The sequence below is a fragment of the Leiobunum rupestre genome, chromosome 10, assembly GCF_980474605.1.
Source record: "Leiobunum rupestre chromosome 10, qqLeiRupe1.1.hap1, whole genome shotgun sequence".
NCBI lineage: Eukaryota > Metazoa > Arthropoda > Arachnida > Opiliones > Sclerosomatidae > Leiobunum > Leiobunum rupestre.
This window is the reverse complement of record NC_143393.1, coordinates 40,282,713-40,302,172: the sequence shown is the minus strand read 5'-3', so window position 1 is coordinate 40,302,172 and position 19,460 is coordinate 40,282,713. Positions and strand designations below refer to the sequence as shown.

The 19,460-nt window shown below is 34.9% G+C and overlaps 1 protein-coding gene across 1 annotated transcript; it reads right to left on the bottom strand.

The window, feature by feature from the left end:
- Positions 1-645: 645 nt before the first annotated feature.
- On the bottom strand, positions 646-18,293 carry LOC149925688 (uncharacterized). The gene is made up of 3 exons (XM_090161220.1): positions 18,168-18,293; positions 8,662-8,919; positions 646-1,081 (listed from the first exon to the last, which is right to left on the bottom strand). The coding sequence occupies exons 1-3, from the start codon at positions 18,172-18,174 to the stop codon at positions 789-791; spliced, it is 558 nt and encodes a 185-aa protein (XP_090017346.1). The 5' UTR covers positions 18,175-18,293; the 3' UTR covers positions 646-788.
- Between the last annotated feature and the right edge of the window lie 1,167 nt (positions 18,294-19,460).

The following is a 19,460-nucleotide window of genomic DNA, read 5'->3' as shown; positions in this document are numbered from 1 at the left end:
AAGTTAATAGTAGCCTATTTACTGTTCGAAAATTCCACTAAATTTTAGAAATATTTAGTACTATTATTTACCAACCGTTGGTGACTATGACCTATTGATCGATTAAGCTCCCCGCCCCAAATTTAAAAAGAGTGCATTATGTTGGTTGGATCTCATTTGCTTCAATCTGTTCTTGGTGATGTAGGATTTGTGCATAGTTTAAATTTTGGTCAGAAGTTTTAAATTAACTAAGCTATCTACTAAATCAAAATTATATCTGTACAAAAGCGTACAAAAAAACTAATTAAAACACACTTTTTAACCATTAATTTTAAAATATAACACTAAAATACAAAAGTAAGAAAATAGAGTACTCAAGATCTGACATTTGTAAGTTGACATACAATTTTTGGAAAAACTAAAATTTATTACGGAAAATTTAAAATTTTCTGAAATTTTTTAATAAAAATATATTGCCTACTATTTACCACATTTTCCACATTATTGAAGGGGCTGATATTGTTCACTTTCACCACATTGATCAACAAATCCAGTAAGCCATCAACATTTTTCCACTTGGCAACACTAAGAGACAGACAGTTTCCGCCTGAAACGCGAAAATTCAAAAGTCGTCTGCAATTTCCCCCCTCAATTAGTTGTCAGGAATTAAAACAGATGGCGCATTTTACAACACATTCCAAAAATCTTAATACAAAAGAATAGCACCAGAAGGAAATCAACGTAACGAAGGGCACTAGAAAGATACGTTGGCACTCTGAAGTTCCGAACGCTGGTAATTGTTGCAATAACTAAACGGGTTGTTGCGAGTCGCGTTCTGGGAGTTGTTGAGAACCGCAGGAGGAACTCGTCTCATCCTCTTCCTGGAGTTCCTGGACTTCTTGGAGTCCATCGACGTGGACGACCAGCGACAGGATGTCCTCCGCGCTCTTGTAGCGACGAGGCGTCACTTGGTCGAAAGAGCGGGTCTTGGCGCTCTCGAAGGCGAACATACTGTTCTGGCGGATACGAGACCGCCGCAAAAGGTCCAACGCAATCTCGTCAGCCACAGTGCCATCCTCGGGGACGTCTTCCGGATGCTCCACTGAGGAAGCGCCGTTCCACGCGGACACGGACAAAGCGAAAGAAACGGAGATATAGAGAAGAAGGCTGATCTCTTCGTTACCCGAAGGATTTGGGTCTCGACCAGATGACGGTTCGACCAAAGGCGGACGGACGGGTTAAGTCCATGTCTTCGAGCACTGTCCGTCGATTTAACTGTGGTCGGTCGGGACTCAGTTCCTTGGGGAAAGAAGTCAAGCGATTCGCCCAACGGCTTAGGCGGAGACGGGCAGCCCGAGACAAAAACAATCCCCGCTTTAACCGATACACGCTAAAATGGTAAACAAAGAGCCGCGAAATCGAATGAGAAAGCCAATTTATCCCGTCTTAGGCGAATAAAGAAGCTAAGTTCACACTGCGCAGTTTTGTTTGTCTTAATTTTGTCGCGTGCATAGTGTGAATCAAAAAAATTGGGGACAGTAGTGCTTCCCAAGGAAAACTGATTAGGTTATTCCAAAGGAAACTGATCAGGTTATTCCAAAGGAAACTGATCAGGTTATTCCAAAGGAAAACTGATCAGGTTATTCCAAAGGAAACTGATCAGGTTATTCCAAAGGAAAACTGATCAAGTTATTCCAAAGGAATCTGATCAGGTTATTCCAAAGGAAAACTGAGCAGGTTATTCCAAAGGAAACTGATCGGGTTATTCCAAAGGAAAACTGATTAGGTTATTCCAAAGGAAAACTGATCAGGTTATTCGGGTGGTTATTTTAAACCAACTGTCGGCTCTATCATTGAAACCTGTATTCGTAGCTTAAAAAATATTGAGAAATGAATTAGAAATATTTAAAATTTGAAATACTATTTATTTCAAATAAAAAAGGCAGAATATAATAATCTGCATTTTTTATTTCAAAACGAAATTAGAACTTTTACCTTCCCTTTTTGTCGTCTGCTACGCCGCCATGTTAGGGTATAAAGCAGGTAAATAAGTCTGCTATACCTCGTAATGTAAAGGTACTTTCACGCGCAAAAATGCAATTTTGAATTGGTTAATTTTACCATTTTCGAAGTAATATAAGCAATTTTAGCATTTTTTTTTATTAGGGGTTTTATACGGTTCAAACAACCGGTTTTAACCATACTGGATTTTGTAATTTAAAAAAGAACGGTTTTTTCCAGCCCGGCTTGCTCATGGGTGTGGCTTGGGCTAGTTGCCACGGTAACGCGTCTAGGTCGGCCATGACATTACGACGCCCATGGCGGTCACGTGATTATTTCGCAGGATCGTCTGTCGTTTTGTCTCGTGACCTGCGACGTAAAATTAATGTCATGGCGGCCGTTTCAAGGCGTGGCTTAGCTACGACGCTACGAGCAAGGGCCCTTGTTATTAGAGATGGCAATGAATCTATTCGATTCTTCGAAAAAACTACTTTACGGGAGATCGTGGTGCCATCTATTAATGGCATAGGAAGCTAAGATTCAAAATAGGGAAACGATAACGTCGTCAGATAACCATTGTAGAGTATTATAATTAGACAACTTATACTCTTCTTAGTGGTTTTTAACCTAAATTATAAAAAAATATTGTTAAAAGTTACTATAATTTAAGTTATTGTTAAATTTACAAACGAGCCAATCAACGCGAGGGGTACGTTTATGTCCCGCCTTTTGGGTCAAAATGTAGCTTCAGCATCTTGTTTTGATTTCGACGCTAGCGACATCTGTTGAAAATAAAGCTACTTCACGTCGAGCCGACACTTGCTCTAAGATATCTAAAGGTAATCAGGTAGTCAGATAAGGTTTATATTCCCCCGACTCAGAAATCTGATTCTAAATTGAATCTTGTGTAAAGGAAATAAAAATAAACAGATTTTAAAATCTGGAATCCGCTCAACTTCTATTTGTCGTTTTACAATGAATTCGGCTTAGTTTCGGGTTTGAACTCTTATACTTACAAGGAGACATCCCGAAGCAGTAGCGTAGCCAGGATTTTGTTTCGGGGGGGCACACCATTGAAAAAAAAGTAAAAAAATAAAAATATTTGTACGTACGAACATACGTTTCGGGGGGGCATGTGCCCCCTGTGCCCCCCCCCTGGCTACGCCACTGTTCCGAAGTGTAACACACCGATTTTGTTCAAACTCGGGGGATTGGTAGACCTTCATCCTAAAGGGAATTTATTCAATGGGCAACTGTTTTGCCATGGCAACGAAAAATGTTTTTGACAACACAAAATATTAAATTTTCCCATTGAAAATAACATGGGATTTTGACTTCAAATTGATAAATTTTATCTATTTTTTCTATTTTTGGAATTTTCGAAATTTTGAAATTTGTTGAAATTTTTAACAGGGGGGGGGGGGGCTAGGAATCGGTCAGAATCACATGTTATTTTCAATGGGAAAATTTCCATTTGTTGTTGTCAAAAACATTTTTCGTTGCCATGGCAAAACGGTTGCCCATAGAATAAATTCTCTTTAGGATTTTTCAAGTTACAGAAAGGGCTAGCAATCCCCCGAGTTTGAACAAAAACGGTGGGTTACACTTCGGGATGTCTCCTTGTTAGAGAAAATGACTATTTTAAGATGACCCGGGGTCATCACGTGTGAAGCTTTCGACATTCTCTCGATAGGAGCGCCAGCGAGTGATGCAATTTAAAGAAAGAGGTTTTTGGGTATGATTCACTTCCATTAATTTATGTCCGAGCAAAAATCAACATTCTTGGTTTACTTTTGAACAATCACCGGTTTTTGAAACTTTCAAGGTGCATTCTAAAACCGGTAGTAATTAATTCAGAATTTTGCTCTTCTACGCAACTTACTCACGTTTTTTCTCCAAAAAATAATATCCGAAAAAAATTTCTAGTTCATTTGATATTAAATATATTTCGAAATATATAAAATCTATAATTTTAGAATAAACTTTATTTTAATTACTTAATTAAATTATCTTAAGTTATCTGAAACTAACGACCTGAATAGCTTGATCAATTGACTTATTAGTTTGAACAAAATTGAACGTTACAAAAAAATCAACAATGCAAATGCCAGCGAGTAAGTTAAACGCAAAGCAAATTCCGTCCATTTTAAAACTCAACGCTGACAATTGTCCCCAAAGGACCGGAAGTAAAGCGTTTAAGGGTCATGAAAGGTTAAAACCATCTTCCACCGTAGAAACGCGCGCGCTGCTGAGAAATAAAGCAATCAACTACGTTGGAATTTGCTGCATCATAATTAATGTTCCTGATAGAGGATCTCATTAAAAACACTCATAGGACGCGGAGAAAAAATGGCGAAGTGGGGGTTAGTCATAAATCAAGCGCCCCCCCCCCCCGGGAGGGCCCCGGGGGTTCGTCCTATTTTATCCTACATCCCACGTCTCTTACGCGGAAGCGGGTAAGGGAATCAGCCCCATCTGCGGGAAAGCGGAGGAAACAAATAACGAAGCTCCAGAAACGGGAAGGAAGTTGTAGAGGGGTTTTGTGCGAACCCAAAAAGAGCCGCTGTATAGATATGTTTGTCTCAAGCAGACATCCCGAGGTGTTTTTCCCCGATTTTGTTCAAACTCAGGCGTTGAGTAGACCTACGTGTACCTTGAAAGCTCCTAAAGGGAAAAATTTCAATGGCCAATCGTTTTGCCATGTTTTTCACAACTCAATTTTCGACTTTCTCTACGGCAAAATCGCGGTTTCTTTGCCATTTTGAAGAAATCAAAAAATTAAAACTTTTTGGCAAAACAATTGGGTAAATTTTATAAAATTGGGTAAATTTTATAAAATTGGGTAAATTGATAAAAATGGGTAAAATCAATAAAATTCGGTAAAAATCGTAAGGGTTTACAATCCGTGATTTTCCCATGTTATTTTACGTAAAGAAAGTTTGAATTTGAGTTGTGAAAACAATTTTGGTTGCCATGGCAAAACGAATGGCCATTGAAACTTTTCCCTTTAGGAGCTTTCAAGGTACATGAACAGGGATGGACATAAGGTACTAGTCACGGCATTTGACTACTAAAATAAAGGCTCTGACTACTAAAATTAATCAAAATCAGGGGGCTCACAAATCAATTTAACTAGTGAAACATGTACCTATAAATAATGGCGAATATGGAGTATCATAAATTCATGACTCATCAATCCCATTTTATTTAAAAAAAAATTGTGATCGGCCAAAGTCATGTAACTCAAATGATAATAAACTCCTATTTCAATTCTGACGGGTAAAGCAAAATGTTGGCTCTCCTTCATGTTTTTATATTCCCATTTTTACCCCCCCATAGTCAGTGACTGCTAAAATAAATTAAGATAGGAGGCTCACTAGTCAGGCTGACTACCAAAAAATATACAGGGTTTTTTTTTGCTCGAAAAAGTGATTTGTTTCAAAAACTATGTTTTCTAGAAAGTTGAAATTTGTACTGTACATTATACGTGCCGGGGGACACGTTTTACCAAAATTGCATCTAAATCGAAAACTATTTTCACGTTTTTTGAAAATTAAAATTTTAACCGCTAGGTGCTATAAGAAAATTGTCAATGAGAAAATTGTAGAGCGTCACCGAAAACGTACAAATAGCGTTGGCGCGAAAAAATAGACGTCTTTTTCACTGAAAAAAGTGACAAGTTGGGCAAGCTAAAATAACTTTTTTTGAATTCCATTGGGAGAGTAGTGTAACTTTATGAAATTCAGAAATTTGTTAATCTGGTGTTTAATGCAATAAACACCGCTGAAAAATCGAGGAGAAAAAATGGGAATTTTTTTAAAAAACAAAGACATTTTATTTATCTACTTACAAACAAAATTTATAAATATATAAGTACGTTTCGAAAATACCACCTTCGGCTGCGTTGCAGGCTTGGGCGCGAACAATCATATTGTCGAAGGCGCCTTGAATAATTTCCGGGGTTACTTCCCGGCAAGCGCTTTCAATTCGTGGACGCAGCTCTTCAAGGATCTCAACCGGAGTGGCGCCCACCTTGTCCTTGACGAAGCCCCAAAGAAAGAAATCCAACGGAGTCAGATCGGGCGACCTTGCTGGCCAGTGTACGGGACCGTTTCTCCCTTTCCATCAAGAAATCTAAATGGCCATTTAGATTTTGCGGTAAGAATACTGGACCCATTAACCGGTTTCCAACAAGACCAATCCAAACATTCAAGCGCCCAAATTGAAATTGGTGACGGTGTTCATATCCCCAGTGTGGATTTGTGTCTTCCCAAACATGATTATTTTGGTTATTGTAAGGGCCGTCTCTTACAAACGAGGATTCATCCGAGAATAGCATGTTGCGGAGGAATTGTGGGTCGTCGTGCACGGAATTTAGCAGCCAGTTGCCAAAATCCAGCCGTTGTTGAGCCTCTCCATCTCGTAAACCGTGGTGAAGCGTTGCTCTGTAAGGATGGTACTTATGCCTATGTAAAATTTCCCAAATGAGAAATTTACTGCAAGCCAAATTGCACTAAACACCAGATTAACAAATTTCTGACTTTCATAAAGTTACACTACTCTCCCAATGGAATTCAAAAAAAGTTATTTTAGCTTGCCCAACTTGTCACTTTTTCAAGTCGTATTTTGTCAGTGAAAAAGACGTCTATTTTTTCGCACCAATGCTATTTGTACGTTTTCGGTGAGGCTCTACAATTTTCTTATTAACAATTTTCTTATAGCACCTAGCGGTTAAAATTCAAATTTTCAAAAAACGTGAAAATATTTTTCGATTTAGATGCAATTTGGGTAGAAAGTGTCCCCCGGCACGTATAATGTACAGTTTAAATTTCAACTTTCTAGAAAACATAGTTTTTGAAAAAAATCACTTTTTCGAACAAATAAAGAAATACCCTGTATCTATCCTTATGTCCAACCCTAGCTGTACATGAAGGTCTACTTAACCCCCGAGTTTGAAAAAAATCTGAAAGAAACACCTCGGGGAGTCTCCTTGTCAGTTGCAGGTTAAGAAAGGCAAAATATCGAGTACACTCGGCGGAAAGACACTAGCACGAATTTCTGGTAAATAGGAGGAGGGAATTTCGAATTTGGCCTGTTAACGGTTGAATATCTAGGTATGGCCGCGCGTGGCATTTAATTTTGGGAAATACCGTCTATTGCGTTATATTTCATAGTGATGATTAATTAATTAATATAGATAAGACTTAAAAACAGTTGTAATAATTTATTTTTAGTACTACTGAGGTATACCTAAGAAATTGCAGGGTAAGTATAGAACGGGTAAGTCCGAGGTTACCACATTGACGTACATAAACACGCGATTTGATGATTTTTTAGGAGCATAATACTAAAATTACGCTATAATGAAGCTTAAAAAAATAAAGAATATTTATTGATCACTTTGAAATTTACGCCATAGACATTTCTAAAATGAATTAATATAACCTTTAGGAATTCAACAGAAAATAGGTGAAATTCTCAATTCCAACCGCTAATTTACCGGAAATTTGTATATGTAATCTTATTGAAAGCAAATTAATTAAAATAAACAGTAATTAAAATTAAAGGAATATTTAAAACCGATAACTGTAAGACATCTGAAATCTCATCTCCTTCTGTAGGTTTAAAAAGTATAAACAATTAGTGAATTAGAAATTAGCAAATCAAAATAAACATAATTAAAAATATCGAAACTTAATGTGTCGGTTTAGAGTGAATACAGATTAGTTTCGGTTTTAAACTATATCTGGTTTTCATTTTGAGCGTTATCAACCGATCTGATAAATCTGATATATCTGATCTATCGTAATTGTCGAGTTTTCGTTCAAACATTTCTGAAATCTGAATCTATATTGTTTTTAAACGGTTAATTTCAGGTTCACGAAGTTGGCCCTTCTATAAAGCTAGGAGCAACAAACACAAGGAGAACGCAGCTAGCCTTTAAACACGCTAACGAAGGGTTGTGTACGAATTTCATTGGACGAGCGTCACGAGCCTTTACGCTGAACGTTTTACGGGCGGGGGGGAAGACAATTTCCGAATTTTCCCCTTCCGACGGCAGCAGGCGCTAAAGCGTCTAGCCAATGAAAAACGTACACAAGAAAATCGACGACTTTAGACGGGTTGCGTTCTCCTTGTGTGGGCAGTGCTGTGTTTGTTGCTCCTAGTATAAATAACATTGGCCTTATTGTTTAGATGTATCGGGTGCGTCACTCGTGACGTAGAAGTGACGTTTCACTATCAAAGACGCTAGCATAAACTATATTTATCTCTTATTCAACTTGCTTAAAGTTCCACGCGCGTCTTGATATTTTAGCGTAAATGGGCTCTAGCGATTTCGCGCGTGGTCCCTGAAATAAAACAAATGCGCGAGCCTTTTACGCCAAAATATGAAAGAGCGCGTGGAACATTTTAACAAGCTGAACAAGAGACGAAATAAAATTCGAAGGGTCGCTCTTTTTATAAAGATCTAACCTTCAAAACTGAACTGAACTCGTACGTATCTCGTGACGAAAGCGATACATTAAAACCAGTCCGGCAAGCGTAATGACTTTATAGAAAGGCTTATTGCGATCCAAATTAAACCCCATATTGTCACCCCTTTCCCGTACACAGTCTTCAATCAAAGAGATATACTATCTACTTCTGGTGTATCTCTCAGATGGATAAAAGCGAAGTCACCTCGAATGGACTGTTTCTTGGAGTTGGCGTGGTAGTCGGGATGGTAAGGCTCCATCATGCGGATCTTCCCCCATTTATTGACGAAGAGGACGACGCAGGCCAGCCAGAGAAGGACAGCCGCTGTCACCAGCACCACCTCCTCCGTGGTCACCGTCACGATCGAGGGGGAGCCGCTCCCGTCGGCCCGGACTCTGCCGCCCAGAAAGGTCTCGTTGAAGCTGCCTTCGTTTTGTTGCTCCGTTTTGTAACTGACATTCTCTGCAAGATTGATTTATTCACCAGAGGACAAAAATGTCATCAGTAACGCCGTTATAGCTTTTGCCTTCGGCCACACATTGCCCTCTTTATAGCGCAAATAGAGCGCTCTCAATCGATTTACACTGGAAGACGCCATCTTGTTCAATGCCTCCAATAAAAGTGATTCCTTGGTAATATTTAAGGGAGTATAGGCTACTTCGAATAATCTACTGCTAACAGACATGATTTTAAACGTCACTAGCGCCAGTTGTCCATATTTTCTGTTCAACCTGGTGGCAGAATTTACACTTTATTTCGTAGAACAATACGGCTGTCCAAAGGCAAAACTTAGTAAATGCCAAATACATAGTTTGCATCCCTACGTCATCAATGACGCCGTTCCAAGTATAGATACATGCACCAAGAATAAATATGTATTTTCCTCAAGAATGAACGGTACGATGTTGCCATTTTGCTGGTGTAGGCTAGGAATATATCCTCCTAGGTGTAGGTTTCTCAGTAAAACGCAAGGGTTATCAGTTTCAATCGTCGGTTTGTGGATTTTAATTATTTTTAAATGATTAAGAATTAAGTTTCACGTTAAAAATGGTTAACTGCCTAGTTAAAATTGTTCGAGTAGTTCCATTAGAAAGGGAGACCGAATATTGTAATTTTATTCAATACCGAAGGTAATTGTAAAAGAGATCACCACAAAGGCCTAATTTGATAAACTTTGCTAACTTCTTTTCTTAGATATTCCGGTCGTTATTTGCTATTTTATTTAAATAACCCGGGTTTAAAATCCTATCTGGGTTTTCTTAAGGCCCTTAACGATATTAATTTCAAAATTTGAAAGTATAAATCTAATTTTCGTACGTTTTGTCGCTTTGATGAGATGACCAACAAAATGGCTACCTATTTGGTAGCTATGCGCGAAATGGTTTGAAATTTTCATTCCCATCCTGGTTTCCAAGGAGACCATAGGCCCCTCCCTTAGGTGCAAACTATGTATTGGGAAATTTCGAGTTAGTAGTAAATTCAAGTACATTAGGGAATTGTACACAAATACCAAAAATGTCAGCTCAGGGATAAATACACCAGTAAATACCACTTGAATATTTCAAGTTTTAAAAATGGCGTTTATTAGGTTTTGCCACTAGCTATCTTCGAATGGTTAAGCTAACTCTAGTTAACCTGTATGGAGAACGGTCAGGATTTTTTACGCATCACGCCTTTGCTACGCATTCTGCCATCCCGTTTTCTAGGGTGAGCTTAACCCGTCTATTGATAAGCATATCATTCAAAAACCAATAGTTCGATTTCTACCCGTTTGTGGTCGTTATCGAATTTCCATTCTAGGTTAGCACTTTAGATTGGCGGGTTTCATAAAACGATATTTTTGTCGCTTCATTGGTTTTCATTTAAACCTTTTTAAACTATAAATATTTCCCGACCCACAAAATGTAAATAAAGTAGTTAGCTTTCAATTAAGACCAATTTTCGTTACGAGCAATAGGTGTAACAGAAATTACACCAAAATAAAAGTTCAGTAGTAGTTCAGTAGTTTATGAACATTATTTTGTAAGTAAATACCATTGGTGGATTATCGTCGGTCGAAAATCCAATAATTAAGGAACTTTATTTTTGAAGTAAATCCAATTGGTGAATAATCGTCGGTAAAATATCCAATAGTTAAGGAACTTTATTTTTGAAGTAAATCCAATTGGTGGATAATCGTCGGTAAAATATCCAATAGTTAAGGAACTTTATTTTTTAAGTAAATCCAATTGGTGGATAATCGTCGGTAAAATATCCAATAGTTAAGGAACTTTATTTTTTAAGTAAATCCCAAGGGTGGATTATCGTCGGTAAAATATCCAATAGTTAAGGAACTTTATTTTTGAAGTAAATCCCATTGGTGGATTATCGTCGGCAAAATATCCAATAGTTTCTGAATATTATTTTTGAAGTGATCCCATTGGTTGATTTTTGTCGGTTGAATATCCAATAGCTTATGAACGTTTGGCGTTGGACGCTACATGGCTCTATTTATTTCGAAGAGGCTAATTCGAGGTAGGCTACAGCTTTTTAATGTTCAGTTAATCAATGTAAAAGGTTAATAATTAAATGTGCATTGATAGCCACGAGAGAGCAAACGACATGGTATTTTTGGCCGTAGCTAGGTGCGGATTAAATATACTTCCTACTAACAAACTATCATCTCGGTAATCTTAATAAACTGTAATTTTTAATATGGTATTTAATGTCTCCATTTTTATCATAATTATTTTTAAACAAACCAAAGAATAACAATTAAATATAGCAATTTGAGGGAGAGGGTAAATATCCCACTTAAATTTTTGATTAATTTTGGAATAAACTACCGTCATGTAGCTCACCTTGGATGTATATTTATCCTACAAATTAACCTAATCAATCAATATATGTAAGTTGTTTTTTGGTTTAGCTATGGTTACTGAAGAAAGGTTACAAATATTTACCATATAGTAACTTCTAATGTCATTTGCTATCTGACCCAACAAGAGGTGGAGGAAAGCCGGTACAAATTACCAGGGCCCGTGCAGCCTAAGGGCCCATGTTAGACTAAACGAGTTATCCTTTATCCGGATAAGTATAAACATTTATATTATACCGGGCCTGTGCAGATTAAGGGCCCGGGGTTGAATAAACGAGTTATCCTCCCAGATATTTATCCCAAAAGTATAACTATTACTCGTGGGGCCCAGTGTTTTTATTATACTGGGGCCCGTGCAGCCTAAGGGCCCGGGTTGAATAAACGAGATACCATTCTGCCGGATATATTTCCCTAAAGTATAACCATTTCTATTGGGGCCCAGTATTTATATTATACCGGGGCCCGTATTGCCTAAGGGCCCAAGTTTGAATAAACGGGATACCCTTCTCCCGGATATCTTTCCCAAAAGTTTAACGATTTCTCTCGGGGTCCGGAATTAATATTTTATCGGGCCCGGGCCCTGGCTACTACTCTCGCCAGAGCGAGCAGTGTAAGTGGGAACGGCCCCTCTTTCTGTGGGTGGGGATTAGAGGATGTCCGCTGGGCGAACACGACACTCGGCACATCGTCTCTAATTGCCTCCGGACCGGATACGCCTCCGCAAACAACAACCCCTCCGGACTAGAGTAGAGTCGTCTTCTCAACTAACCCCGACTTTTAATTGAGGCAATGAGGTAGGGTAGGGGGGTGAATAAATCATTGATTATACAAACCAATGGAATAATAGAGGCAGAAATCAATTGACCCTAATGCGAGGGTGGAGCCTCGAGATCGCGGCGCCCCTTTAGACTATCTTAAGCCTTCATATTAAATATCCAATCATTAATATCATTTATAATCGTATCGGATTTTAAAGTAGGACAAAATTTGCATTTAAACCATAACGGTTCTTGGGCGACAAGGATAATAAAGCCGCGACAGGGGCTGTTCCTAAAATAGTTTACACGAAGTAGAATTAAAAATTAAAAATGATAAATTTTATAAAAGTTTCATGAAAGTTTTTCTCGGCTAATTTAGGGCCGATTTCGCTAATTAGTTTGGTCACAAAGCCCATCGAGGCTCCATTTTAATACTTTTTATATTTATTAAATTAATTTATTTTATTTTAACTTAATATTTAATTAATATCTGTAATTTTATTTTAACTTAATATTTAATTAATATCTGTAATTTATTTTAACTTAATATTTAATTAATATCTGTAATTTTATTTTAACTTAATATTTAATTAATATCTGTAATTTTATTTTAATATTTAATAAATATCTGTAATTTTAATTTAATATTTAATTAATATCTGTAATTTTAATTTAATATTTAATTAATATCTGTAATTTTAATTTAATATTTAATTAATATCTGTAATTTTAATTTAATATTTAATTAATATCTGTAATTTTAATTTAATATTTAATTTATGTTATTTTAATTTAATATTTAATTTATGTTATTTTAATTTAATATTTAATTTATGTTATTTTAATTTAATACTTAATTAATTTTATTTATTTTAATTAAATATTTAATTAATTTTATTTATTTTGATTTAATATTTAATTAATTTTATTTATTTTAATTTAATATTTAATTAATTTTAGTTATTTTAATTTAATATTTAATTATTTTATTATTTAATTATTTTAATTTATTTTAATTTAATATTTAATTAATTTAATTATTTTAATTTATTTTAATTTAATATTTAATTAATTTAATTTATTTTAATTTAATATTTAATTAATTTAATTTATTTTTATTTAATATTTAATTAATTTAAAAGTTAATCTCAATGGCGTTACCCTTGTAGAAGGAACTTCTCATTTTACAATATCTCTAGAATTTTTAATACCAAAGATATTCTATAATTTGCTTTATCAAGGAATAATCGACAAAAGTGGATTAGCCTATTTCGTAGCAATGATTTAGTTTAAAAGAAGGAATTTCGAACTCTTTTGTTTTTCATTTAATTTCATTTATAATACGCTACCAAGAATGTATTTATTTATACTCAGGGAGAATAAATATGTCGAGATTATTTTATAGCGTTTCTCCAATTCCCCCCGTTGGGCCCCCGGTATGCTCCTCCGCTTTAATAAAATCAAATAATACTGCAATCTCATTGGTTCTTAAAAATTACGTTTGTCGACGCGATTAACGCTGCTGCGAAGACGCAAAAAATAAGACCGCCTCCTTCCCAATCCGGATATTTATTAATGTAATTTATTTTATCTTTTAGATCTTTAGGGATGGTCTGGAAAACTACTATAATGTCTAATATATCTTCTCTGTTGCGTGTTTCATAATACTTTTCTTCGTAGACATAAAAAGAGATAAAGAATTGCAAGCCGTAAACAACGTAATTAACCGTAGCGACATCTATGAACATTTTTCTTTAACGCAGCTTCCGTTTATTTGAAAGACTTTAAAGCCCTGTTCGTACTGCCAGTATTTTATCCGTTTGTCTAGCCAGCGAACAAACAACCGAACTAATTGACCATGACCACGCAATATTGGTCAGGAAGCTAATTTGTACGCTCAACAAACAGTTAAAGAATCAATGATAAGAGGCAGCGTTTGTCAGATAAAGAAAATTATCGATTTCAAAAAATTGACTGTAAATTTAAATTTCTTCAAAATATTCCGGATAAACGTGTTCAAAGTTAAATTTTTGATAAATAAAAATTTTGATAACGCTCACATCAGGGGTGTACAAGTGGACGATTTCGACTTTCAAAATGTTTATCTCGAAAATGTAATAAAGGAGAAATCGAGACCTTGAGAAAATCTTTAAAAAAATAATATTAAAAATTTTATAGGTCAGGTCGAATTATTGACAATAAAGTACTATATGGTACTGTATAGTACTATATAGTACTCCAAAATGGGTTCTAAATGATCGATATGAACAATAATTATCGTACGTCTGGTATCTCTGACGATATACTCCGATGGTACTCCAGAGAAGTGGTAAAAACACCAAGAAATTTGAGGCAAAACTAAGCTTTATTCCAGGAGAAAAAACTAGTTAAGGCAAGTGGCGGTTCTTTAAAAAATTTTTAAAAAAGTTTGAAGATTATTTCTTAAAGCGCTTCTAGGTGGCAGCACCTTCCGGGGACTTAAAACAAAGGCGAGTTGTCCTCGATCTATTGGCTTCCCGATACCACGTGTTCAGTAAGCTATCTATTGGCTTCCCGATACCACGTGTTCAGTAAGCTATCTATTGGCTTCCCGATACCACGTGTTCAATAAGCTAAAAATCACGTGATTCCGAAAAGCCAATCAACGCGATAAGTTCCCATTTGGCCAGTGGCCACGCCTTTTAGGCTAGATTTTGATGCTTACTCAACTTGTTTTGATTAATACGCTAATGACATCTAGTGCGAGCGAATGCAACTAGACAAGAGCCACCACTTGCCAATAGTCATTAAAGCAATTTTGAAAAAAAAATTAAAGTGACTATAAATGAATTTGACATTTATGCCACCAGGTTTAACAGAAGCGATGGTTGATTGGCGCTGGTTACGTTGAAAACAAGCCGATTTAGCTCAAACAGGCTTTTACAAATACAATAACGAAAATGAATTATTAAAAATGCGACAATATAAAGAATAAATATCATAGACCTCAACAGCCAGATTTGACTATTTGACTAACACCTTAGGTTTTTTAATACTTTGTAACTATAAATGCTGTTAATTGAGAAAAAATGAACAAAACTAAAAATTTAGGGCCACAAAAATGTCCTCAAAATTTCAGTTATTTAAGTAATTTAAAATATTCATAATATATAATATAATTAATAAAATATAGCGTAATTTTACGTAACGTAATGTAAACGTAATGCAATGTAATATAAAGTTATATAATATTAATAATTTATTAATAATGACCAGTAATAGACAGTTTCTCTATAATCCTAAATAAAACAATTTCCTTATTTCCAAAAACAAAAATTAATTTAAATAATATTAGACAATCATACAATCATATTTCTAGAATGGATTGCAGTAAAACGAAATGTAATATTACACCATCTGAAACCCAAATTCTGGTGTTAAATACCGTGTAAAATACTAATTACGGTTAAAAATACAATATTAAACAGGTAATTCCAGTCTAAAAATACAACATTAAACACGTAATTCCGGTTTAAAAATACAACATTAAACACGTAATTCCGGTTTAAAAATACCATATTAAACACGTGTTTCCGGTTTAAAAATACCATATTAAACACGTAATTCCGGTTTAAAAATACCATATTAAACACGTGTTTCTGGTTTAAAAATACCATATTAAACACGTAATTCCGGTTTAAAAATACCACATTAAACACGTAATTCCGGTTTAAAAATACCATATTAAACACGTAATTCCGGTTTAAAAATACCATATTAAACACGTATTTCCGGTTTAAAAATACCATTTTTAACACTTAATTCCGGTTTAAAAATACCCTATTAAACACGTGTTTCCGGTTTAAAAATCACATATTAAACACGTAATTCCGGTTTAAAAATACCATATTAAACACGTGTTTCTGGTTTAAAAATACCATATTAAACACGTAATTCCGGTTTAAAATACAGCCTTAAATCCTATTTACGGGTTAAAATTACCGTTTGAAACACAATTACGATTTATAAATATTATCTAAAACTCAAAATTCCGGTTTTAAAATGTTATCTGAAACCCTAATCACGGCTTAAAAACACTATCTGAACACTATTTCCGATTTAAAAACACTATCTGAAACACCAATTACGGCTTAAAACACTATCTGAACATTATCTCGAGATATAAAATATTATCTGAAACACTAATTCGAGATTAAATATATTATCTGAAACACCAATTCTGGTTTGAAAATACAATCTGAAAACATTATTTCCGATCTAAAAATACAATCTGAAAACCTTATTTCCGATCTAAAAATACAATTTGAAAACATTATTTCCGATCTAAAAATACAATCTGAAAACCTTATTTCCGATCTAAAAATACAATTTGAAAACATTATTTCCGATCTAAAAATACAATCTGGAAACATTATTTCCGATCTAAAAAAACAATCTGAAAACCTTATTTCCGATCTAAAAATACAATTTGAAAACATTATTTCCGATCTAAAAATACAATCTGAAAACCTTATTTCCGATCTAAAAATACAATTTGAAAACATTATTTCCGATCTAAAAATACAATCTGAAAACCTTATTTCCGATCTAAAAATACAATTTGAAAACATTATTTCCGATCTAAAAATACAATCTGGAAACATTATTTCCGATCTAAAAAAACAATCTGAAAACATTATTTCCGATCTAAAAATACCGCCTGAAACACTAATTCCAATTTCAATTTACCGTTTGAAACAGTAATTCAAGTTTAAACTACCGCCAGGAATATTAAATTATTAAATACGCTTTTAAAATACCTCCTAAAACTTTAATTATGTGTTAGAAATACCACCTGAAACCATTTTTTAAAATTTAAACGTACCATCTGAAATATATAATTCAGGTTAAAAAATATCTCCTGAAATAGCACATAATTCTGGTTTCAATACGGTATTAAACACTAATTCAGGTTAAAAATACCATCTGTAACGCTAAATCCCGTATAATCTACCGAATAACGATGAAACAATTTTTCCAGTTTCAAATTACCATCTAAAACTCGTAATTCCGGTTTAAAAATATGGTTCAAAACACAAACAAAAAACTAAAATTACATGTTTGCTTTAATAAAAACGATATAACACGAAAACGCTGCGTAATAAATTTTAAACTACAACGACACAAATTAAATATCTGCGTTGATAAATTTAGGTTTTTTTTGACTACCAACGATTTACTTAAAAAATGAAATATAAGACATGGTTGGTACATATTTTATTTAAAATAGTTAAATAAAATATGTACCAACCATATTTCTTGTATTTTATTTTTTATATATCTTAAGGAGGAACAATACAGTAAAAGCCTCTTTTTCGTACAAGCTGAACGTTTCTGTTTTAACAATTACACAATTGAATTTTATTTTTCTTATTAGGCTGAACCTTCCTCTAGGGTTTAAAATAATTTTGATAATTCTAATATTAATAGTTAACGAGATATAAGGTCCCAACTAAAGGGTAGTTTGGGTGCTTTCCCAACTTGTTTAGCTTAGGGGGACCGAATTAAAACGTAATAACTTAATTACTTTAAAATTTTAAATTGTCAAAATTATTTTAGTCACTAAACAAGAGGCTGTTCTACACTTAAATATAAATTTTTTAAGTTAAAATACAAAATTAAAAGAGTTCAGCTTGAAATAGCGCGAAAGTAGACAATGGCCACTCAACCTTTACAAAGATTTACTTGTTTACTAAATAAGGTATTAAAAAAAAGATACATCATAATAAACTAAACGACTTAATATAAGGTCCTAACTAAAGGGTAGTTTGGGTGCTTTCCCAACTTGTTTAGCTCCGGGGGTCCGAATTAAAACGTAATAACTTAAATACTTTTAAATTTAAAATTGTCAAAATTATTTCAGTCACGAAACAAGAGGCTGTTCTACACTTAAATATTAATTTTATAAGTTAAAATACCAAAATAAAGAGTTCAGCTTGAAATAGCGAGAAAGTAGACAATGGCCACTGTAGTGTCTTCCCCCTTAACCATGGTTATTAAACTCAACCTTTTAAATAATAAATAATAAATCCATTATCCGAAGTGTACAAACTCACCGAGCATTAGCGATCGGGGGATGAGCAAATAGTGAGCGCACGGAGGAGCGACATGCGAACTTTTCTAAGAGTCTAAAAATCTGCGGATACTCGATTCTCCTTTAGGATCATCGTAGCGCACTCGGCTTCCGCGCGCTGGGAAGCTCAAGAGCGAATGACGGATCTCCGCGAGGAACCGGGAGCGAGAGCTTCCCCTCTTACGAAGCTCTCGGCGTGAGCATCCTTGACGGACCGCGGCTGGAATCAGAATGACCCTAATAGGTCACAGACGTATATAGCGGCGGCCCGATATCGGAGCTACCACGCTTCACCTCCCATTTCTCTTTCTTCCGTCGTTTTCTTTGTTGGAAATCAACGCGCGCGGTTTAGCTCGAGGGGTCGCGCTGGCCGTAAAAGGGCAACTGCCTTCGAACGCCACCTCTAGTCGAAAAGAGGTCACGAACTTTGCAGAGGGTTTTTTTATCGCTTGTAAAACGAATTAGAAGAGTTTTAGAAAGATTAGCGCGACCATCGGAGCTTGTAAATGTTTTCCGTTCATTTTAAATGTCTGTACGATTATATTCCAAAAGTTTAGTTCAGAAAATAACTTTTTTATGGTAATTAGAGCGCGTATTCTCATCCTCAATTTTTTAAAAAGTCGTTTTTATTCCATAAGTAATATGATAATATAAGTATGACACTTCCTACGCTACCGACACTCATTATTTTAATGATGACCACTTAAATTATTACGTGACTAAGGAACTAGCGCGTGACGAATTTCGTCTTCATGAAATTCTTATTACGCAATCACCCAACGTCAGACAATCATTATCCGAAATAGATCAGTGTTATACTTATGACCATTATGTTACTTATGGTTACTCTAATATGGTAATAGCTAATCAATTCTCATCACGTTCAGCGTATTTCCGTTTTTGGAAGGGGTTTGGTACAGCATCTACCGTAATTGGACTAGTAAGCCAGGATTACTAATAAAAACCTCTTTTCTTTTTTGTTGAAATTTTAACCATACATAAATTGATATACCATTCATTACTATACAGGTTTTAGTTGTAATTCTGTCACATTCTTTTCGAAAAACTTAAATATAATAATTTTTTGTGTAAATTGGAAACTCTAAAAAAATGTTCATGTAGATTGGAAACTAAAATATTTTTCTGTAGATTGGACTCGGATTGGAAACTCTAAAATATTTTTTCTGTAGATTGAACTCGGATTGGAAATTCTAAAATATTTTTTCTGTAGATTGAACTCGGATCAATTGGAAACTCTAAAATATTTTTTCTGTAG